The sequence below is a fragment of the Pleurodeles waltl genome, chromosome 3_1, assembly GCF_031143425.1.
Source record: "Pleurodeles waltl isolate 20211129_DDA chromosome 3_1, aPleWal1.hap1.20221129, whole genome shotgun sequence".
Classification (NCBI taxonomy): domain Eukaryota; kingdom Metazoa; phylum Chordata; class Amphibia; order Caudata; family Salamandridae; genus Pleurodeles; species Pleurodeles waltl.
In genome coordinates this window covers 257,017,069-257,042,228 of record NC_090440.1, presented here as the reverse complement: position 1 = coordinate 257,042,228, position 25,160 = coordinate 257,017,069, and the positions used below count along the sequence as shown (strand labels likewise).

The 25,160-nt window shown below is 42.2% G+C and overlaps 1 protein-coding gene across 1 annotated transcript in view; it reads left to right on the top strand.

The window, feature by feature from the left end:
* The first annotated feature begins 227 nt into the window (after nucleotides 1-227).
* TSPAN3 (tetraspanin 3) overlaps nucleotides 228-25,160 on the top strand; it is a 111,450-nt gene continuing 86,517 nt past the window's right edge. Inside the window, exons 1-2 of the mRNA XM_069222344.1 lie at nucleotides 228-379; nucleotides 22,165-22,356. Of these exons, the coding sequence (XP_069078445.1) occupies nucleotides 314-379; nucleotides 22,165-22,356 (258 nt within the window). The 5' untranslated portion in view covers nucleotides 228-313. The remainder of the gene's footprint in view (nucleotides 380-22,164; nucleotides 22,357-25,160) is intronic.

Genomic DNA, 25,160 nt, shown 5'->3' with positions numbered 1-25,160 from the left:
CTGTCGGTCAGATACACGAAAGTAGCCAAGTCGCGGCGGCCCCTCACAAAGAACCTACTAGAGTGCACTTTGCTTATTGTGCAGTTCACCGTTACTGTCAACGGGGGGTGAAGTTCAAGATGCCGGGCAGAGTGGCTCAAACTAGTATTACAAGAGTCTCTTTACACGCTATCCACCCGCGTCCCCAGCGCGTGCGCACTGAGCGGGGTGTGATGTAATCACGTGACGTGCCATGTCACACGCACCCCCTTGCTCTCATTGGAGCTGGTCGTCTCCCTGGAGCGGCGTAGACGGTCACTGACGGGCAGCGGCGATGGGGGGCACCTGCGGGATTACCTCCTCCAAGACCGTGCTGGTCTTCCTGAACCTGATATTCTGGGTAAGTGCTGCAGTATCAAGAGAAGTCCCCCTACATTAAGGTGCGCGGAGCCCCCACCATAGGGCCTTGTGGTGTTTAACGCGGAATATGATCGGTGGGGCCTGAGAAGCCTCACAGGCCTGGGTATTAGCCACCGTAGTACCGGTGTGATTATGTGCCGCGAGCCAGAGGGTCCGTACTGGTGCTGCAGTTTGGTTGATCCACCGCCTTGCAGGCTCCCTTACCCCGGGAAATTACAGATCTCCGGAACACTCCTCTCCACTGTTACCCTCTGCTTGCTCAAGAGTGCTATAGGTGGGCCTGTCACGGTGCACTAGTTGGCCGTTCAGAAAGTGAGGGCACCCACCATCTTTCCTGGTGACAACTCTGCAGTCCATCGCTAATGTCAGGGCGAACACGAAAGGGACGGACTGTCTTGCTGTACAAGTACAGATCCGCCACGCTGCGACATTGTGCACCCAGGTTTTTCAGGGTTGTAACAGTACACAGCTAATGTTTATTTACTGTGTGGCAGTAAACTACTCATTTTGCCTGTGGCACGTTGTGTGTCCAAAAAGTCTCCTGTATTGCAGCAGAAATCATTTAGTTACTCTGGATTGTCAATGGAAATCTGCCGCGTCAATAGACACCCTGCTGCATTCCCACATTGCAACGATGGACACTTCCGGTTTACCCAACAATAACCTCCCTATGTTGGATCTGCTGTGCTGAAAGTATCTCCTACTTCGCTGTGACTGCGCGGCTCCTGCCTCCCAGGCTTCTTGGCTCTATAAATCTAGGGCTAACACACGTTAGAAGTGTTGAATTGCTACATTCTTACATCCCCAGCACCTTTGTGTTCTCTTTACCGAGCACGACTTCCCACATCAAGGCAGTACACATCTACCAAAAAACACGTGTGCCGATACTGTTCTGCATACACTAGACCTGCCGATGAGAGATTGGTTTCCAGCCATTTTTTCCTCCCGGTGCTATGGGGGAAAAGCAGAGTTTGTTCCTGCCTGTTATTGGTAATGTTTTTGGATGAAAGATACTCTTCCTGAAAAAGAGTATCGGTGTAGAGCGGAGAAAGCAATGGGAAACGTGTGTGTCAGTATAATTGGTGTCAACCGTTGTGATGTAGGATTGTTGGAACATGTCTTACAGAAGACTTCGTCCAGCTGTTTAGAATACCATTTTTTCACGTGTCTGTCATCGCAACAGTTGGTACTTAGAGCTGTCCTCAGTGGGCAGTTGCTAAGTATGTAGAGTCGACCAACCATGGCCTTGGATCGCCATCACATTCCATTCATTCTCTACGCCGTTCAGTTATTTCCAGTCTGCCATATTTCCATTGAGGTTCTAGTTCTAAAGGTCTCCAACTAAGTTGCCCTGAAAAGCTGATACCTTACTAAAAAATGTCAAGCCTTTGCTTTTAAACTGTACAGTTGCGTGCAGACTAGGTTTTCCACAAGAATATGTATCGAAAGTAACCATTCATATTGTTTTACTTCATTAAATAATTTGACAGGTTGGATGTTTCTTCTTCGTTGTTTACACTGCTGAAATATGCCACAATTAGGGTGTCTTTGGAGATGTTTTTTCTATTCTCCTGTTGGCAGTCATTTAAGTATTTTGAGACTCCTTAGCTCAGCTGTCTTCTGAAGGCTGATGATCCTTTGTGGTTTACCGCGGACTTCGTCAATCCTCTGTGTTGTGTGGTTAGCCTTACTTCTGTGCTCGTTAGTCTAAGGTCTGTACTACTTCTGATGGTTTTAAGAAAGTAATGTAGATGCTTTAAAGCATAAACATGGGAACGTACTGTGTTTGTTATATATATATATATAGGAAAAATCTTTACTATGCGGGAAGCGGTTACTTATACCTTGGCCTAGCTATAGCATGTAAGCTTTTTACTGTAATTCGGAGCATACCATTGTCACCCTTTACACATTTCACTTTAAGCGCATGAGCTTATCTACTTCAAGTTAAGTTTACAGGGTATGTGTTCGTCGTTTCCTAGTTGTTAGGAAATGCGGTTCTTTAAAAACTACCCCATTTAACACCGATAAAGACATAGTTTATGCAAACATCTAACATCAAGGCCACACTTGAATTGTACTAAAATACAAATAAGTGTGGGCGGTATTGTCACTGTGACCTGACCTGAGAGAGTGATGCAGACCGGGAGACTATTGCAAGGCGTCCTTCATAATTGTAGTGTCTGGGAATGGGATTAAAGCAATGCAGGAGTTGTCGCGCTGCTCAAACCACGCCTGGTAATCGATCATTAGTTTGAAGTAGATGTACATGAAATGAAGCAGGAGTTAAAGCAATTCCGAATGTGTGTTTTCCACTTGTGTGCATGAGCGGTATCTCCGTATGCAAGTTGTGAGCTGGTAGTTAATTCCAGTAGGTTGAACAAGACACACAGAATGCGTCAAATCTTAGTTTACTCATCTTTTCAGTTGTTTCACTGGTATAGATAGGGTGGTGTACCAAAGGATGACCCTAAGAAACTAACTCTGTGATGATGCCTGTGATCTACTCTGCATGTACACCCCATGAAGGATAGTTTCTCGCGTGGTTTACCAACCATTGTTGTTTCATTTGTTAACAAGCAGAAACGGATTGGCTGCTTTACGGTTGTTTCTAACGAGGGTGTAGCCCAAATACATGCACACTGTGGATAGCGATTTGTGCATACATAAGAAGCCCTGGTAGAGTTGATTACATTTAGATATTGTCTTGTTATACAAGGATGTTATAGTATTACATTTTATCAGTTCTCTGTTTTTCAACTTCCAGTGAACTACAGACAGGAAGTAGTAAGTGACTTGAAGAGTGTCACAACCGAGTGTTTTGAAATGGGGGTGCAAAGAAACGGAGTTTTGCCATAGCAAGTATGTTTGGCTTGTGGAAAACATATAAGGTGCAATTGCACGCATTCACAACATTTACTCAGTGGAGAATAATCTTACGTACAGTTTTATTGGAGGAGCACTGCTGAAAACTGGACTTTTGTAGATGTCCAGTCTGCTCCTCATAGTGTCAGAGTGAAGGTTGAGTCAGAAGTAGATTTCCTGCTTGCTTTTTTAAACAGAGCTTTGTGAGTCGTGCCCCCCTGTTTCTAAATGAAGTTTATATCACTGGTGCCTTTTTTCTAATGAACAGGCCTGTCTTTGTATAATGGAATTTGAAGGTCCTTGTACACAATAAGCGCCACTGTTGCCTCAGATGCTCACCAGTAACCGACCAAGAGACTCGTGCAGCCACGTGAATGTGATAAAGTTTCTTCCTCTTCTTCGGGGTGTAGTCTTTGCATTTCTCCCTGCCCGTTCGGAATTGTGAATAAGTGTGGGAAAGGGGGCAGAGGGAAGGAGAAGATGAAAGGCAAGTTGGCGACTTTTAAATGCGGGTTTAATAGGGACATCTAGATACCATTTAAAAACTAAGTAGAACAACAGCGCACCAAATTTAAAACACTTTTGGGAAAAATGAAATACTCTTTGTGTAAAAGAATTGGTTTGGTTCTTAGTCAACTATAAATTGGTACACATTATACAAATGGGGTGAAACGAAGAGAATCTGTTTTAATCACTAGTCGGGTCAGCCCCACGTGGTATTCATTTTGTCGTGCTACTGTTTAAAGCAGCTTTTGAAATACTTACTTTGATAAATACAACTTCCAGCCAATTATGCAAAGTCTCGAAGAAATTAACTATGTTTAAAAATGTTGGACATACTGTTTTTACTTTTGTATATCCAAGATCCAGATTTCAAATATAAGGTTCGTTTTTATAGAGTTCGATTGTTATAAATCTTTCTTCTTTGGGTTTCAGCCTAGCTATCCTTAATTTTCGTTGCCCTGATGGATTGTTTTAGCGTGCTAGCGTAGATTCTCTGTAACCAAGCACTGTGAATGAACTGCAAGGTGACATGTCAAGGAGCACTATAAATAAATAGCAACTGAACGCTGCGACTCTAATACATCTGCCCTGCCGTCCTTAACATGGAACATTGGCGCCCTGTGATAACCTCACTTCTCCCTGGAAAGCTATACATACGACTTCCCACGGTTGCCTGTCACGACCCCATCCATTGTTTTATTTTTCCTTTCTTGCTTGAATGACGTGTCTAGAGAGGCGGTGTTGAAAGATGTCATTCATTTAGTTTCTCAACTTTTTAAAGAGAAGAGTGCAAAGACGGCTTATGTTTTTAAACAGGTTCTTAGCATGAAGGGGACCTGTTTTGCCATATGTTATTCACCCTCTGCTGTGAACCAGGCTTACCCAATGTCTTCGAATGATGAATCCCAAAATAATTAAAAAAAAAATATTCTGAGTGTTCACGTGGTTAGGACCCATTCATTGATAATGCTGCATGGTTACTTGAAGCTTTTATCTCTGCAGTTGTGAACTTGGACCTGAGTCACAAGCCAGGGCTTCAAAACGTCCAAAATGTACTCTTGCAAATGCGCTGCTTTCTATTTCAGTAGATTTCCAACTTTTTGTTGATTCACAAAGAAACGTCGAATTGTGCTTGAAACTCTTCAGATGCAGAATGTCATGTTTGTTTTTAGGTCGAGTTTACCAGACAGCATACACTTTCTGGCTGCAAAAGATCTGTTGTGAGCTTACCAAGAACCTACAGGAGCCTAGAGCCCACCTATTGTTTACAATTGGTTTGTCCTGTGGTCAGCCTCATTTCCTTGCTTCTAATTCAATGGTTTTCAATGTCCATCTTGCATTTGTCTCTCTATTAGAGCATATCCTGTTTACACATCCTCTTTACAGGCTGACTTCTGTCCTCCCATTTCTTACTTTTTGGGAACTTATTTTTTTCTTTTAGGTTAAACACTCCATCAGAGTGCGTGTTTTTTCCAGATTTCTTCCTCATCTGCTTCTTTTCCCATTCCATGTGTTCAGTGTTGCGCTCTTTATTTTGCATCTCCACTGCTCCGTGTTGCGCTGCTAATTGACCAATCAAAGCAGTGTTTGCCAATGTACATTTGTCAATAAAAAGTAAAATAAAATGGCGCCTACAACCTTCTGCCTGGGCACGCACGCATGTTTGCATGTGTGTGCACGTGGTTACATATGCACATGCATACAGGATTACACTCGACCACCAACGGTAGCCACTTCATTATACCTTTCTAGGGTTGAGCGTGCAAGCGCTATAGCCTGCTTTAATCTATCTAAGGGCTTTTAACCACACCCATCAGTTCTGTTGGTTTGTGGGCTTGCCTTTTAAATTTTGCTTGATTTCATTTGTGAAAGGCATGCATATGTCATTTCTTTTCCGGTGTTTAGCCCTCCTCGAGCGCACCGGCCAACTACTGAAAACATATGAGGTTCCATGTTTTCTGCACGGTTTCTGGACTACTTTTTCTTTTAATTTGCTACGCAGCGCGATCTCACAAGGCAGTAGTTGAGCGCTTTGCATAACATTGACCCTGTAACATGGATAACTGCACTTTTGCCATTACGTTTGACTGTGGGCGAACTTCTGTTTCCTTTTGTGTGTCTCCTTCACACTCATGGTGGCCGTCTGCTGCTTATGTAAACTGTATTACCTTTCATTTTCATTTTATGTGGCAATAAAAGTCCGGTTAGGACTTTACAACGCTAATAGCTCTAAGTCAAATGCGAGACCCGTTGCATTTTAAATGCTTGATTTTTTCTGACAATGCTAAATAGCATTAGCAAAAGCCGGTGGACTTTTGGTCCTCCCCACAACCCCCTTGAACCATTCCTGCCCCCAGCAACAAGAAGGACATATTGGGCATAGATTCCACAGTATCTCCTCCATTGGGACATAAAGACTATTGGGACCTTGGAGTGGGGGTGGATAACATTACAACCCATGCCTGTACCACACAGATTCCTTTACCACACATGGACATATATACATTGGAAATAGCCCTTTTTTCGGGTTATCCCTAAACTTTTTTCCTTCTTATTCTTATTTTTTTCCGTGATCTGGTTATAGGACTCTTGGCACTTAACCACTGCTGACCAGTGCTATGTACTGCTGTGTTTTATATGTCCTGATAGTGAAATACTGCTAATTTTTTTTTTCACTATTGAAATGTCTATCTCTCCCATAGGGTAACATGGGGATTGCTTTGAAACATCTCTTAAGTGAAGTTTTCCATTAGGAGCAGATAAAGATTTTGAGTTTGGGGTCTCTGAACTCACAAGTTTAAAATACATCTTTTGACAAAGTTGGTTTTTAGATAAAAAGTTTGAAAATGCCACTTTTAGAAAGTGAGCATTTTCTTGCTTAACCATTCTGTGTCCCTTCTTGGCTTCTGAATACATGGCTGATTCAGACTGACAGGGTGTTTGTTTGCGAATTCACTCTAGACAGTTAGACAAAGGGAGCTGAGGTGCGTTGTGCATTTTTTTGATGAGTCTTCCTGGGCTAGAGTGGAGGGAGGAGCTGACACTTGAACCTGTATTAGGCTCTGCCTGCCCTGACACAAAGCAGTCTCCAACCCCCTAGACAAGGACAGGGAGAGACAGGGTCATGTGCTCTACAAAGACTTCCCTTTGAAGTTTGCCTGCTTCAAATGCAGCAATGAGTATAAGTATTGGACTGCTGACCCCATAACTTCAGAACACTTCTGGACTTCGGACAGTCTGCCAGGAAGAGGAGCTGGATGCTGTAGGGGGAATTGCCACTGCCTATTGCTTTGCTGTGCTGTCCTGCTGCTTCTGCCCCAGGAGTGAAAGGACTGTACTTTGCTTCCTACATCTTGCTTTCCAAGGATCTCTATGTGCTTGAACTGAGCTTGCCTCCTATTGTGAAGTCTCATGGACATCAAAGATGTCCGCTGCCAGTGTGTGGGCTTTTCTCCTGAGAGTCCTGACTTGCTAAGTGGTGCCAAATCCAGTCCCTGGGCCCTTAGAAGTAGAAGCTGGTTACCTTAGTTAAAATCCACGCACCAAGGCCGTTTCAGGAGAAAAAATCGATGCACTGTGGCTGAGGAAATTGACACAGCGCCTGTCTTGCGGCTGCAAAATCAACTGCTTCAGCGCAGATATATCATTGACACGCGTCTGGATTTTCCATACATCATCCCCAGGCATCATTTTCTTCATCGACTTCGCTCCGCACCCAGGAATTGACACATCACTAGTCCGGCGGGAAAAGAATCGATGCATCGCCAGGCGGGCAGGAAAATTGATGCATCACTTGCTTATCTGATGCACCACCTCCTTTGCGGCCCAGATTATCTTTGTTTTTGACACATTCAAGGTACTGTGTGTTATAAGGATACAACCACTGATTTTTCTGGATTAAGACTATTTTAAACCTTTAAAAAGTGATAACTTTACTTGTGTATGTTGATGTTTTTGTCGTTTTGATCTTGTTTTACTCAGAAAAATATTGGCTATTTTTCTAAACTGATTTTGAGTACTTTTGTGGTGTTTTCGCTGTGTTACTGGGTGTGTGAACAAATACTTTACACATTGCCTCTGAGATAAGCCTGAGTGCTTGTGCCAAACTACCAAGGGGGTGAGCAAGGGTTATTTGAGTGGGTATTTTCCTTATCCCTACTTGGACACCGTGTAAACTCACTGCCAACTAGAGACCCCATTTCTAACTAGCACTCTCTCCCTCTCTCCACACATATATGTGTGTGTGTGTGTTCCTTTTTTTCTAGGAGGCCCCACCCCCCCAAACGTCCCTTTTTAATTTAAAAATGTAGAAGTCGTGCTGAGGGGGTGAAAGTCTCATCCTTCGCCCTAAACAGCTTAATAATCCTGGGGTAATTGTTGTATTCCTTGGTCTAGTGTGCATATGGTAAAATAAAACCTTCTGGCTTATTTCTCTACCATTGTAAGTGAACACTCCTAATTCTTTGAATCATAATGTGAAACTTAAAATCCCAAATGTGTTTTTGCGCTTCTGATTTGTAATTGGGTGTGCAGAAATGTTAGGAATCAGGCCCCTAGATAGCTGTTAAACATTTACCCACTCATAATAACTCTTGATGCTAGTTTTCAGTTTTCCAAACAGTATTTGGTTTACAAATACTTCCGCTTTGGGAATACAATGTTTTACTTTCTAATTAAGTATACCACAATATGAAGTTATTTTACATATCTGAACTGCTTTGAAACCAGTGTGGGGTAACTCTTCTTCTAGCTGGTTTCTTCTTAGGTCTCACGTACAGTGAGCTATAGCTGTTGTTGTAAGACCCATTGTGCACAATACCAATTCTTATAGTGGGCTTTGGGTTTACCCATTGCTTATCTTTATTTGGTTTTCTTGTCAATCTCATGTGCGTGCTTCTTATTTGATAGTTTGCCTTCTTCTGTTGTCCCTCCTTTGTATATACTGTCTTTAACCTTGACATTCAGGACACTTTTCCCCCTCATGTTGTCAGCATTCATGGGATTGCATGTTTTTTTTTTTTTTCTCTTTCTCTTTCTCTTTCTCTTTCTCTTTCTCTTTCTCTTTCTCTTTCTCTTTCTCTTTCTCTTTCTCTTTCTCTTTCTCTTTTATTTGCTTACTTCCTCTCCCCTCTCTGTTGTTGAACCCAGTCCCTCCAAGTCTTATTTTTAGGGTTGAGCCTGTGAGTGCATGCACTAGCACATATGTCTTGCTTGCGACACTCTGTGTACAGTAAAGGGTCTGGAGCCCGCCTGTCACTTACCATTTGTTGGATTGCATGGCATTCTTCTTTACAGCCTTGTAATTCGTCACTGCAGGCCTGGCATCATTGCCCTTCTTCTGTGTGGCGCAAGGACCATGCACTGATTGATTAAACTTTAATCAGTGGCCGTCCGTCGCTCCAGACTTCATTGAGGTACTATTTTGTCCTTTTAAACTTCTAGTGCCCTGCAAACAGGCGTGTGACTATCACAAATGTACCCAGACAGGCCAAAGAAAACTGCAAAGTTTGATATATATATATATTTTTTTTAATGGCTACTTTTTTTGTTGTTGTTGTCTTTTCTCACTTTGCACTCATGTTTTCTTTTGTTTTGCTCATGGGCGCTGTTCTCAAAAGATGACGATTATTTTGTTCTAAATATTGCAAAGCAACATTGTTTCTTTATTATGTGTAATCTAACACATAATCATGCAGTCCACCCCAGTCCACCCCACCTCATTCTACATCAGTCTGCCCCACTCCAATCCAAAACAATCTACGCAACTCCAAAACGATCTGCCTCTCCCCAGTCTGGCAAATCCAAAACAATCAGCCCCATTGCAATCTGCTGCACTCCAATTCTCAACAATCTGTCCCACTGCCATTCAAAACAGTCTGCCCCACTCCAAAACCGACTCACTCAAATCTGCTCCACTTTAATCCATAACAAACTGTCCCCCTCTAATCCGCCCCACTCCAGTCCACTCCAATCTGTACTACTATAATCTGCCCCAATCCAAAACAATCCGTCCCATCCTCCACATTTCAATCCAAAACAGTATGCCTTGCTGCATTTCACTTCACCCCTGTCCAGTCCACCCCACTCCATCCTAATTCGCCCCACTCCAGCCTACCTCCCTCCTCCCTACCCCACTCCAATCCCAAACAATCCAATACAGTCTGCCCTACTCCAGTCCACCCCACTTCATCCCAATTCGCCCCACTTCAGTCCATTTTGCCCCACTCCAAGTCACCCACACCAATCCAGTCCAGCCCAGTCCAAGCTACCTCACCCCCCCAATCCACTTCACCCCGATCTTCTCCAGTCCGATCCACTCCACTACACCCCTTTCCATCCCAGTTCACCGCACTCCAATCTGCCCTACTCCAAACCAACCAACTCTATCCCAATTCACCCCACACAAATCCACTGCATAACAGTCCAATCTACTTTACTCCAGTCCAGTACACCTTTCCCCACTCCAAGTCATGCCACTCTAATCCAACCCACCCACACCACCCCTGTCTATCCCACTTCAATACAATCTGCTTTAATCCACCCCACTCCAGTCCAATTCAGTCCACATTAATCAACCCTACTCCAGTCCACTCCAAACCACCTTAAACTACCTCACTCAAATCCAGTCCACCCCTCTCCAGTTAATCCAGTCCACTACACCCCACCCAGTCCGACCCACACCCTAGTCAACCCCCACCCTACTCAGTCTGATCCACCGCACTCCAATCCATTTAACTCCACCCTAATCCAATCCACCATTCCACTCCAATCCACCCCACTCCAATCGACCCAGTTACAGTTCAGTCCACACCACTCCAAATCCATCCAGCCTACCCCACTCCAGTCCACCCAGTCCCCTACGCCAATCCAGTCACATCCACCCCACTTCAGTACACCCCCAAACCATTCACATCCACCCCACACTCTAATCCACCTCAACCTAATCCACCACAATCCATTCCAACAAACCCCACTCCGATCCACTCCACCCCACCTCGTCCCAGTTCAGTCCACCTCAATCCAGTCCACCCCACACCAATCCAATTCTCCCCACTCCAACCCAATCCACCCAACTCCAATCCACTTCACTCCATTTTAATCCAGTCCACCCCCACACCAGTCCATCTCACTCCACTGACCGCACTTTATCCTAATTCAGTCAACCCCATTCTACTCCAATCCAATCCACCCTGCTACCACAAACCACTCCAATCCACTCTATTCCACTCCATTCTACTCTACAACACTCTCTGCCACTGAAACCTACTCCCCTCTACTTAATTCTTTGACACTCTACTCTCCCTACTCCAATGTACAGCTCTCCAACAAATCAACTGTACTCCACTCCATACTGACTGTCCATGCCACTAACATTTAGCCATGCTGGACAGCAGACACAAGGGAGTACAACATGGCAAGACACAGTGCTAAAGCCAGCAGCTCTTGTATAGGTAGGACCTATTGACTTTGCCTATACTTGTTTTATTTATATTATATATGTATTTTTTCGGATTGTAGTAGGGTGGCCTGCCATCTGCGGTTCACTACTGGTGTGCTCCTTTCTTGCCTATACTCTTATGAATACATTGTATTTTTTAATTTACTGTTTCAAGACTGGTGCCCACCATCTTGGAGCAATAAATTAAAAGAAAAAAGAAAATGTCCACTGCAGCGTCATAATCATAGCACATACTTGGTCATGTGTGATAAACATTTTTGCTCAGCGACAAAGCTAAAAGAATAGACTTAGTTGTGTAAGTAGCACTTGTGCAAGCAACACATACAGGCTTTTACAAATGCCATTTGTATTTACATGCATTAATACATTAAACTCAGACCTATTCACTTTGCAAATGCTTATTATTATGCCGCGATATGTTTTAATCTAACACAATAGAATCAGCATTCTGTTCCAAGTGAAATGCGTGTTAATTTTTTCTTGCGTTCCTTGACGTTTCCAACCTTAAAGAAATGGCGTTTTATGAAAGGGTCAATGCAGTCTATTTTTATCCCTCCCTTCTCACAGCATTAGCTGTTAGCTAGAGCTCTTCCCATCAACACACAAATATACTATGGCCCAGTCCAAGTCAACCTTTGCTTGTTTGAAAGTGTATTTCCCATTTGTTTTAAATGCACGAGTATTTAACTCTTTTTGATTTTGCAAAGGTGATTAGCAAAGGAGATCCTTGATTTATTTGTATTTATTCTCAACTTTGTATAGTGCGAACAAGACCACGAAGAGTATGTCAGTGCTTTACACGAGAACAGTTTCGACTCCATGCAAGCAGTGTACAAGATAAGTTCTTACGTAAAAACAAACACATGTACATCAGAAAAAAAGAAACCCATATCGGTCATTACCCTGTTTAGATTTGCATTGTTGAGCCCCTGATTGAGCACTGTAGGAGAGCAGACTAGGTATAAAGTACTGCCGCTACTACTGGTGTTGCTGGTGTGCTGCAAGAGAGCCCAAACCCTTCTAGCGTTAGGGGCAATCATTGGAGCAAGGCATATACGAAATTAGAGTTCTGATCATTCTAAGGGGAACCACCTCATAGAAGATAGCCAACACATGAGTGTGGTCATCAATTAACGTGGGGTTGTTATCCTCACAGTCTAATGGAATGCAGTGTGCTGCACCTGGTAACCCATGTCCTGCAAACACCTGACCAGCACATTTGTAATGGTGACATTGTGGGAGCTTAATACATTAAGTAGCAGTGTGTATACCTTAGCATTTATTTTTAGATCTCGCCTGAAAGGCAGTGCAGGCACTGTCACTTGTGAGACATTTTATTTACTAAAAGGCACTTGGAGATCGCCCATTGCTTAACATTTATTGACTTCACTGCCATTCTTATGTGCTACATCCTAATTGGCCAGCGCAGGACAATTTCACTTCCTCTTCTTTCTTTTAGGCATGGAATGGGTAATGATTGCTCCATGTTGACTACTGCCATTCCGCTGCTCGCACTGTGACCGAGCTACTATTCTCTCTTTTTTTTATTTTTTATTAATTTTTTTACTTCTTCCTTTGTCGTCCGTGTTGCTTGTTCCCTCCCGTTGTTTCTGTTGCTTCAAAGTTGTCCATGTCGCTTCTTCATTCCCGTTGTCTTTGATGCTTCTTGCGTCCCAACCTCCCTTTCTCTGTGTTGCTTTTTGGTTGTCCTTGTTGCTTTTAGGTTGTCTGTGTTCCTTATCTTTCCGATTCTCCTATTGCCCAGAGCTGGCCGAGTCGTAATGCTTTTTTGGGTCGAGCCTGTGATTGCATGCGTCTCGCTTGCGAGACTCTGCTTTCCTTTGTTCAGTACAGGGCTTGGAGCCAGCTTGTTGCTCACCATTTGTTGGTTTGCGTGACACTCTTCTTTACAGCCTCGTAATTCGTTAAGTCACACCTGGCATCACTTCCTTTTCTCTGTGTGGAGCAGAGATCAAGCACTAATTGATGCAACTTAATCAGTGCTCGTCCGCTGCTCCCGACTTGATTGAAGTACTATTTGTTGTTTTTAACTTTGAGTACCGCTCAAACAGAAGGCTTGTGACTGGCAAAAACGTGCCCAGCAGGCACAAAATGCAACGTGTTTTTTTATTTTTTTTAAGGCTAACTTTAAATATTTTGCCAAGTCATCTTTTCTCAGTTTCTTATTGTGTTTTTTTTTTTTGTGTGTTTTTGCTGGTGGCCGCTGTTGTCAAAACATGACAGTCAACTTGTTTGCAATATGCAAAGCCTATTGCATTGCAAATTTTTATTTCTAACTTTTAGCCATGCTGCACAGCCACACTTAACACGGTTAAAAGACCTTGTCAAAAGCAATAGCTCTCACATAGGCAAGCTCTATTGATTTTGCTAGTGCTAGTTTATATATGAGGTCTAGAGACCGCTTTAATTTTGTATGTGTATATATCAGGGGTGTGGAATTTATTAAAATATCTACTTGTCCAGGGGACAGGTTGCTTCTCAAATCTACTTGTCCTGTAAAAAGATCTACTTGTCCCTTTGGTGCCATGTAGTGTGGCGACAAATTATGGCAGCAATTAATAGCCTCTCTGATTATGCCAGGGCTACTACCATAGTAGGGCTTGAATACTTGGAGTTTCAATCCCTACTGTAGCAGTTTCCTTATTTTGCCACCTTTCTGCAGATCTGCATACTGGGGCTGGAGGAATCAGTAAGCAATAGTTCCAGGGCTGGAATGCCTTTGAGTCTGCAAACCTACTAACCTGCATGTTTTAAATATTTTTACCAGCTTCTCTCTAATATTTTCCCATGATAAGAAAGGTTGGACATTTACTACTGACAATGGCAGAATTAGAACTTCTTCCAGGGTTGGGAAGAAAGTGGCTGGAGGGAAAATGAACTTGCAAATGCTCAATAGATTTTCACATGAGCAAATCTACACATCGTATTTACCCATGCTAAAATACAGTTCACAAATATTTTATAGGGGTACGACATATACCATGGGTGCACTTTTGTGACTTTCTTTAAGAATTTGGGGCCACAAGTAGGTAGGTTCCGATTTGTGACCTGCAAATTGCGAGTCGCAAATTCGAATGTAGGATGGTGTCCTTGACACCATCTGTGATTCGCAAGGGCTTCGCAAATGCCCACATCATGAATAATCATGAGGTGGGTCGCAATTTGCGACCCCCTCGCGAATGGTGGCCTGCTGGAGACAGCAGACCACCATGTCTGTGACTGCTTTTCAATAAAGCAGGTTTTTTGGTTTTTTTTTTTGTAATGCAGCCCGTTTTCCTTAAAGGAAAACGAGATGCATAACAAAAACGAAAAATGAAACGTTTTCGTTTCATTTTTTCAGAGCAGGCAGTGGTCCGCAGGACCACTGCCTGCTCTGAAAAAATGTTTACAGTGACATTCACAATGGGGGAAGGGGTCCCATGGGGATCCCTTCCCTTTTGCGAAAGTGTTAGCACCCATTTGAAATGGGTGCAAACTGCGATTGGTTTGCGCCCGCGTTTGCGGTCACAAAACAATCCTACATTGCACTGCGAGTTGCAATTAGGAAAGGAACACCCCTTACTAATTGCGAGTCGCAAACCCGTTTTGTGATTCGGTAACCAGGTTACTGAATCGCAAAACTGGGTTTGTGCATCGCAATGTGCTTTTTGCACGTCGCAAACAGCGAAAGTCGCTGTTTGCGACATGCAAAAAGCTACGTACATGTGGGTCTTGGTCCCTAATTAGGTCTGGTGTTAACAAAGACATTTTGTTTTTATTAAACTTCTATTTCTCTCTCTTTCGGCTGGCTTTACTGTGAGTGATCGCATTCTGCTCTTCCACATGGAGCATATTGCCACACAAAGTAGTTTTGTTCAGTGTCAGGAACTACAGTGGCAATCAGTGACGTAACGAAACTGGAGGGTGCCCCTTTGCAAAGAACATGGAGGAGCCCCCTCTCCAGACTCACTCAGGGCAGGTGCTGTGCTGAAGGGGCCCCCTGGAGGGCGGCTGCGGGGCCTTTGTTATGCCGCTGGTGGCAACGTGTGCTTTAAGAGTTCAAACACTTTTTGGGGGGGTTTTGCCAATGTTTGTTACAATGTTGAGGGCCTGGTAGCTCCCACAACAATAAAGTGTTACAAAAGCCATGTCAAAACAAGACACGCATTGATGAAACTAAAAGACTTATAAAAATATGTCCGATCAGTTGGCTTTGTCAGTGTTTGTTTATTTTCATGCTTCCCATTATCGTGTTGAAAATGGTTACACTGATTTTCCATTAGTAATATTTTTGGGAAATACTAGCATGCATCAACACATTTTACTAAATGACACTTCATTTGCATATAATCAGAGAGCATTCTGGGAGCATTATACTTAGCCTCAACTTTTCAAACATGTGTGTACACGTTTTTTTTTTTGTACTGGAACCAACGTCAGTAGTGAAGTGTGACCTTAAATCATTTATTTACAGCACGCACCCTAATAATGAAGGCTTTCAAATAATGAACCATAAATACAAGTTCGAACAGCATTATCTTTTGGAAAGGCATTACCTCAACTGCAGAGAGTTCCACTCTCTGTAAACAGGCAGCCAAAGGGTTTGTGCTGCAGGGGGTTGGGCCTACTTGTCCCAAGGACAAAGTAAACATAAAAACTTGTTGCCCTTGACGCCAAACAAGATGTCCCGGGCGTCGGGCGATAGGAATCCACATCCCTGAATATATGTATGTATATATGTGTGTGTGTATGTGTGTGTGTATATATATATATATATATATATATATATATATATATATATATATATATATATATATATATTATACATATACACACACACACAGGTGGGCTTTTGGTCATCCTCTTCATCTATTAGCCTTTTTTGCTGTCTTTCATGCATTGTTTTCGCCCACCATAATGTACAGCATTTAGGAAGGGTCAGCTCTCTTGGTTGCCAGTAAAAAAATGAGTTGATGTGTATAACCAATGCCGACCAGCTCTCTCTGCCCCTCTCTCATAACACTTGGTGCCTCTGCAATGACGCCAAGGCATTTCCTTGGTCTTGCTTTTCTTGCAGATACCAGCGTTTTCTTCTGTTGTAGGAACCCGTGCTCTCAATGTGGATCAGCTAACAGCAGCACACCTCTCCTATTGCTGACTAAGTGGCCATTCATGCTCTTCTGATGGTCAGTCATGGTCCATGTGTTGATCAACATGCAAACCGAGCTTGGACTAATGAAGTACATATTTGTATCCCCGTTGTGTTTCCAGTGGCTGATTCTGGCAGAGGGGATCATGTGTTTAACTGCTGGGCGACGTTGTGCTCACTACACAATGGGCTCTGCACAGCGTTTTCTTCTGAATTGGCTTTGCTTTATAGCGGGCTTAATCAATTCCCTAGGGTAAGAAGCCCTTCTATTGATCAGAAGAATTAATGTAAAAATAATGCGTGGAGTAGACACTTTTGGATGGAGGTAATCCGGTCCTCCCTTATTACTTAACCAGTGGTTTTGGCAGCTGTCTTCAAATTCTGCTGTATTTTAAACAAGCATTGGCAAAGCCAGTTCGTCTAGCTTTCAGGTGCGAACACAAATAGGCACAGGCGTGCATGTGTTTTCATGCACAAATTCTGTTTGCATCCTTTAGCACATTAAAGCCTCACCTATTGACTTTACAGGTGCTTGTTAATATTTGAAAATCGTTTTTTTATGTGAAATGTATGAGGTAATAGATATATCTGATTCTGCCTGTGAATACTCAGGTCTGACATACCCTTAGAAGCCTGTGATGCCTCAGCTGCACTTCGTATATGTTCCGTGGCAATACAGCTATTTCAGTCAAATGAATTCCATTGTCTGTATCACTAAACATCGAAGGCAAAAGTTACTTTTTTAATTTGTTTTTGGTTTTATTTTGAAAGAAGAGCCTAATTATATAACTAGAGTTGCACTTGTGATTAGGCTGATTATTGTTGGCTCGGCTGAGGAGAATAGTGGGTCAGGTTGTCATTTGGGGACTCCTTCAAAGAAATGGCTCTTAATTGTTTTGGTGCAATGCTGCGTTTCAGCTGCGTGACTTGAGCCTGGATCTACAATGGCTGCATTGTTGCCTTTCTCTCTTAGTTCAGTAGGTCAGAGGCATGATGTTTCAGTGTGGCTCTTCTGGCATGTATGAGAACCTTTGTCTGCAGTATCAATGAACCTCAAAGAAAACTGTAGGCATGATGTATGAAGGAATGCCTTTAGGATCCACCAACGATGAGAAAGCGTGTCTAAATTTACATTCCATTTTCCTTAATTGATTTCTGTTTTGCATCACTTAACATTTTCTTGAATATTTAAACATGAAGGCAGAACTTTGTATTATTTTTGCCAACATTTGAAAGTATTAAGTATGAGAGCTGTGTATAGTTTATCTTCCCTAGCATCCTTGGTGTTTTTGCATTCCAGAGATCGTAAAGAGTTTGTGATAAATGCGTTTTTGGTTTTGAGTTCATGTAAAATAATCCCCTCGTGTTTGCATTAACAATGACAGTGTCACTTCCCAAATCAGTAAATATTCTTAACTTGTTAAAACAGACAAATGTCTTATTCGGATCGTGACAAATCCTATAATTCTGGCATAGTAAGGTGGTTGTTCATGTAGTTGATTTTTTTTTTTTTTTTAAATGTTATATTTCTTGATGGCGTTTTAGAGCATTGTAGAAAGTATCATTGTGATCTGATAACCCCCTTCTGTGCGATGGTTAGGAACAGCAAGTGCCAAGTCCTGGTGACGCTTTTATGATGCCCCTTAGCTATCTAGACTGATGGGTTTTAAACCTCTGCAGCCCTAGGAAGTCAAGCCCGATTGGAACCGTGGATCTGAAGAGCTTTTCCATTCAGGCAGTACTTGTATGTAGTCATTAAGATATCAGACGGGAAGGTGCTCATCTTAGGTGTTTGATGGCTATGTCACCGAAAGAGCTCTGTAAGAGTAGATCCTTGATACCAAACGTTAATAGGCATAGACATCAAACGTTAACGGATATATATCAGTCGTTAAGTACCTGTGAGTTATCTTTTCTGCTGTCTAGTTGCTCCACCATTCTTTGTAGTGTTTTATTTTGTAATGCGTAATTGGATTGGTTTTACGCATTTTCTAAATATATATTCTATGTTGATATATAGTGAAATGTGATGGTGGTTGTCCTCCACCTGAAAATGGCTGCTCACTTCCTCTCAAGTAGATTTTTGCTACTAGTTTCACATAGGTGCATTCTTTGATCTGCTTGTGGCTAAGGAGAAGAATGCACTTTTTGTCTTTTTGCATTTTTTTTTTTTTTTTAGACTTGAGAGGCGACATATCTAGAAGATCAATGCTGGTTGCTGTTCTTTCACCATTTAAACCAAGGTATTATTGCTTCTCGACAAGTTGGCCAGATGCGGCCCAAGGCTTGCAGTCCCCAAACTAAACAGCATGCAGAAATGTTTTACAGGGCTTGATTTGTGAGGAGCAACTGTGCCTTTCAGAGATACAGTAAAATAAGTGTTTCTGAAAAGGATGTTTCCCAGCTCACTTTCCCGAATTGAGACTCAGAATATCGATGTCCATAGAGAGTTAATAGGCTTATGGTTTCCTCATGCTTCAACCTAACAACTCAACTGACAATCACCCTTCTCAAAATGAGTCTATGCCTGCATTGTCTCCAGCTCAGAGGGGTAAGTTCTAGCACTCCGTTTTTAAAATAACATTTTATACCAGCAACGGGTGTATGTCTTGGTGTTACACTTCTGCCCGATAGGGCCATTTGGGGCACAATGGTCATAGTAATGTGATAGGTCTAGGATCACACAGTTTGTTCAAGTTTAGAGTATTCTGTTTATCGACTTTACTAAATCTTCTTTAGACAAAGATGTATTTGAAAATATCCGATATATTAGCATTGTTGATGTCAGATTCCTGCTACCCCTCACCAGTCTCATGTTTCCATAAGGCAGTATTCCACTTTTTAACTCCTTTTATATGGCAGCCTGCCACAAACACGTCCGCCTCCCCCACAAAATAGTAATACCAATCTTATGGATCAAGGAGATTGCATCCTGCTTCTTCACCAGAGTAGAATTTATTCAAATTAAGACCAAGCCCGAAAACATAGCAGGCAAATTTACACCAAGTCTGTGTTTTGGAAGATGAAAGAATGGAGTGTCTGAAGTACAAACTCGTATTAGCTGATGCGATTAATGTCGTTTAAATGAAAATAGTTTGGATTAATTGTGATTTGGGTTTTGTGACTGGGTGAGGTTACTTGTTGCCTTAACTGTGTTCTAGTTCACTTTAATTGCGTTCCCAGCTAACCAGTGCCCGGACTTTAGCTATTTAACTACTTCGGGGTCACATCCATTGTGACCTGACCCAGGCAGCATCTTAGGTGTGTTGGGAGAAGGAGAGCCGCTGGGGGTGGGGGGGTAACCTACCCATTGAAAGGCTGGGGAGTGTTTGCGAGGCTGTGTTTAAACGGTAAACCGCACCTGCCTGAGATTGGCACTTAGTTCCCTGTAATCCACATGCCTCTCTGTCCGGACAGGAGGACCGTGGCGGTGTGGGGTTGTTTAGTTTGACTAAATAAAGGGAAATCTGACCCAGAGCCTGTGTGCAAATTGAGCCAAGTTGTTTTTCTTCAATTGTTTCTTATTCCTGACATAAGGCGTGACCTCCCACTGAATTTCAGTCAATAAGGGATGCTTAGAACAAATCTTTGTCCACACTATTTGTGAACTGCGCCTTGAGTCCATTCTGATAATGTATCCAATAATAATACAGTGCATTGTTTGGATTTAAGTCTATACGTATACAATTAAACCAGAACTCGCCTAAGAATTCACAAGAACATTCGACAACTAGATTTATTTATTACTGTTCTGTACGTGTATGCCTTTAATATATAGGTGCTGCAGTACTATGTGTATGGATGTGAGGGAGGAACGTGGTCGCAGAGGCATTTCAGTGTCATATATTGGTGATGTCTCCCTTCCTAACGTCTGTCCTGCTGATCGTTCCTCAATGAAAATGAAGAATTGCTGCCTGTATATATGTTGACGTCTTGTTCCTCCGTCAGTGTGCGCCTGTCCACATCTCTCTCTCTGAGCCATGTTAGGACGTCACGTGTTCAGAGATTCTGGTAGTCCTCCTCTGTTGCGGCTGAACTAATGATATAGATTACTTTCACAGTGTGTCTGACCGATGTCGTAGTTTTACATATTAGCGACAGTGTGATGATTTAGCAAAGTGTTCAGGGAAATTTGAGGTACTTTAAAATTGGCCTCTTCTCTTTGGTACCTTGCTAAGAAGCTTGATTTTTAATTACGAAGTGTACGTGGTTGTGAACAAATGGCGTTTAGTTTACCCCTGTAAAGGCTGCAGCTTGAATAATTTACCCCAGGGCAGTGCATGCAGGTTGAAAGGACGGTGCCTCTGGCCCTGAACCCGTGGAGTTCCAAGAGTATTGTTGTCATGTTAGTGAGCCCGGCCCATGAGAGATGATCTGTATTGTCGAACCTCTTGGTTGTCTATTTTAAGTGTAGCCAATTGTTTTTTTTCCTGTCAGGCGATAATTAACATTTATCTAGGGCACCATCGGGGCGTTTACGCTTCCGGGCGAATCCTTCTGGTGTTTGTTTTTAGTAATTCCCTTCCCCCATACCTGATTGGATTAGTTTAGTAAAGCGATTAGAACTCCACAACAGTTTCTGCTGCTCAACCTGAAGGCGGGTCCTGTGTGACGGTGGCAAAGTGAACACGTTTGTCCAGACGCAGGAATGTATTGAACGCTTACATCTATTTATCTATGAGTGCATTTGTATAGTGGCGAGGTGCTGTAACGGCAACAGTGGGGCCAGTTATCAGGCTAAAGGTTTATCTTTTGGTGGAGGTGAAGGGAGACTGGTTATTCATCATGTTGATGAATAGATGGCCTTTCGTCTCATGAGATCCCCCTTGCATGGCTTTAACTGGTACTACACAAAACTTCGTCTCTCATAAAGCTCTGTTTATTTACGCACATGTTGCCGTGTCAAGCTTTGTACTCATAACATTCAGGACTATACATACAAACACGTTCCAGGATCTGGACTGATGCCCTGGAGTGCCGTCGAGAGCTTTTCATTTTCATTCAAGTCATATTCCGCAATATTCGCACACGAGGAGAAGTAAAACCGTCAGCCTCTTCTGGTCCATAAGATGCCACAAAAGTAATCTCCCTAAGGCCTATATCTCAGAGTTTGGTTGCTACTCTCACATCGTACACTAGTTCTCTGCAATGCCTTACGGTAATTGCAGTTCACGTTTTTTTCCTTAAATACTTGCTAGGTCATGGTGGACAGCTAGTTGTGCATGTCTCATAGCTTGTACATCTTCAGAATAGAATATTGCATTTGGATGCCATTAAATTGTGATTATATACGATTGCGGTGAAGTACCAAATGAATTGTGGTACTTGCCACCAGCTGAGACAACCTCGTTCTCTGTGCTCATGGGGAGGGCTGTAGGCAAGACTAACTGCAAGAACATGAGGAATGAACGCATTCTAGGTTGGTGGAAAACTGGTATCATCTAAAGCAAAGGATCTGAACAGCTTGTGAATGTGAGAAGTTGATCTAATGGAGAACGCTTGATGGCGGGGAAGCATTCTTTCCCATCATATCTGCAGTCTAACGAAGGGTCTGCCCTTCAGTGCTATACAAATAAGTAGTGCTAGGTGACGCACGATGATGATCCCTGAGCGTTGTGAACGGTGGTGCAGGGAAGCTTGTTTGACACAAGTGTTTTATACTGCACCTGAAGCTGTACGTTCTAAAGTGTATCCAAATACTATTTTTAAATCCGTAGCGATGGACTATGATGATCACTGAGTCATTAACTTGTTTTAACTTTTTTTTCCTCTCGTCTTCCCTCCCCAGGCAGCGGCAGGCATCTTGTGCTATGTGGGAGCTTATGTATTCATCACGTACGATGACTATGACCACTTCTTTGAAGACATTTATACTTTAATTCCTGCAATTATTATTATAGCGGTGGGGACGCTTCTGTTTATCATTGGACTTATTGGATGCTGTGCCACAATCCGAGAGAGCCGCTGCGGGCTTGCTACAGTAAGTCTTCAAATATAGTAAATGTACATGATCATATGACTCTGGTGTGTCACAAGAGATTCTCTTTGAACCTCTGATTCAAATTGGTTCCAAAAAATATTTCCTGAAATAACAGATTTGTATAATGTTTTAGTACACAGTCGACGATGAGGCAGTTCAGTCCATAAGATTCCAAGCTGTTGTATTCCACGCCATTATATTTCCTGTGCTACTTCAGAGGAGGAAGCACTTAATACAATATCCTTTGCTGATGTAGTTGTGAAATGTGTATATACATTGTTATGCTTTTCCTTTCTGGCTGTTCAGAACATTCTTTTAACATACATAGCAACTGCAAGTCTTTCCCTTTTGGTGATTGTTTTCTTTGAAGAGCCATGTGTCCAGATTTAAAACCGAATATTTTCCAGCCTTTTACAGAAACGTAAGGAATATATGCTCGTAAACACTGTGCTTCATCAATTACTTGACCCAAGTAGTCCAAGTCCTATTGGGATCCACAGCCTTGAACTGTAAGAAAGCATGGTGGTAGGATGTGGGCCATGTTACTGAGAGACTGTAAAGGTCCAGTGAAATGTCAAGTACCTGTCTGGGCCACAAGGAACATTTCCATAAATTCTAATGGGGAAGGTTAGAGAAGTGGGTTGTGCTAAGACGATCCTCACCTTCTAGTGCCTTATATGTTCATGTGGAACTACTGACTAAGCTTACATCCACTGTCATATATGGTCTGTGAACTGCTACATCACACTGGGATGTTTTTGTCTCTCTTTTTGTGTGACAATGAGAAAGTAAAGCAAGTTGCCACCAACTCCTATTGTGAATAAGGACATTTTCTTATGGAGACGTCAAAACGTTGGACATTTCGTTTAAAACTGTTGCCTAAATGATATTTACTCATTGTGGTTTACTGATTGGAAATATTTTTACCAGTGTTTGAATAAACATCCTTTTTGATAGATAATTGCATGCAAGTTCTTTCTGAATGGTTCATGTTCTTCAAGCTGAGTATTCTGAAACTACAGTACCATATTGCAATATACAATTTCCAGCTTCTGGGCCTTTGAAGTCTGAAATGTTCAAGGAGAATAAATAAATGACAACCCCTTGAAGTCTGTAGAACATCCAGTTTTGTATTGCACTCCATGTACCTCCGTTGCCACATAGTTCCTGGATAATGTGCTGTTTTTAGGGAAACAGGTGGTTTTGGTAAAAGGCCAGTATCTCCCATTTTTCATGTCCACTCACAACTGGCACAGTAGGATAGCCTACACATACTTATTCACACTTTTTTTTTTAGGCCTGGCCTTCTGGTTTTAACATCCTCATATTTTCCAAAAATATATAATTGAAATACATGCATATAGGGGCCTTTAGTCAACTCTCGTTAACCATTAGACTGCTCAAATGATGCTCTTTCCCTCCAGAGCACTGATTTATTTGTATGTGGGTGTATGTGTGTGGGTGTGTGTGCATATGTATATTATATAAAAATTACTTACTGGCGGTCACCAGTAGGTAGTTATAGTTAGGTCTTAGTTTCCGTAGGAAAAACGTTTTTGGGTTTGCTTATAACTTTGGTGCCATTTGACGAATTTTCACACAATATTCCCAAAAAAGTGCTCTACTTTGTCTAGTTCTGCCTGGGATGTTTCGGGGTGATCTGTCAAAAGTGGGTGCTGAGGGGAAAAAAAAAGGAGGGGGGGTAAAAAAAAAAAAAAAAATGTTTTCTCTTATTTCCCATAGAGATTTTAGACACAGCTGCATCCCAAACTGCTGAATGGAATTACACCAAATTTGGCAGGAAGGTAGATGTTGTTCCAGAGAGATCTCGTTTTGGTGTAAATCCATTCAGTAGTTACAAAGCTATTAAAGGAAAAATAGATATAAATATTTAGGGATGCAGATCCTCCATGGATCCGACAGATCTCATGCTGGGATCTGATTGGCTGCCAACACTTCAACCAGAAAGTGCTGGCAGCCATTTTGGGACTCGGACTCAGCCAAGTACCAAGAAAAAAGTAAAACAAAAAAAAACCCACAAGGGTGCAGGGAAAGAAAACCCTGATTCCCTAGGCCTGGTGGTTGAATCCCACTCAACACCCATTGCTAATTACCCCCCATATTACATCAGTAATTGCATCTTCTATGACATTGTTGATGATATCATTGCAGCATTTGCAGTAAAATTATTGGTCTGAAAACTGTGCATGGCGGGGGCCCGATTTATAGTTGCCTGATCTAACAGCTACATTTCTATGGTTTTGTGTGTGTAAATTACGATCCGAACGATACCATCCCTGTAAACTTTTTTTTTTTTTTTTTTAATGCAAATTCCTAACTATAACATTCCTGTAAACCTTTAATTTCTTTATTGATTTGCTCAATTTCCTACCCCACCCCACAACATAAGGCAGTGGGTTTTATTAAGAACAGTTCCTGTTTAGTGCCATACGTTTAGTGCCACTGAAAAAAACAATTAGCTAAAAGGAAGTTTGAAGGTAGTTGAATTTACCAGTGACTGCTGGTGCTTATCTGTGCAAGGTTGTCATAACTGTTCCATACTGATAAACACATTTATTGAAAATTGCAATATTGGCTCATAATCATTAACACTCCTTGGCATAATTATTATTCCCATAGAAAGCAAACATAAGTAAACTCATATCCTGCAACTTTGTGATAGACATGTTAGGCAGTTGCTTCTGACTCAATGGAACGTCTAGTAGTGACTTGAGGTACTACAGTTATGCGAAAGGCCAGTCCTGTTAGCTTTGTCATTGCTTGTTAGGTTTTGTGTTAAACAC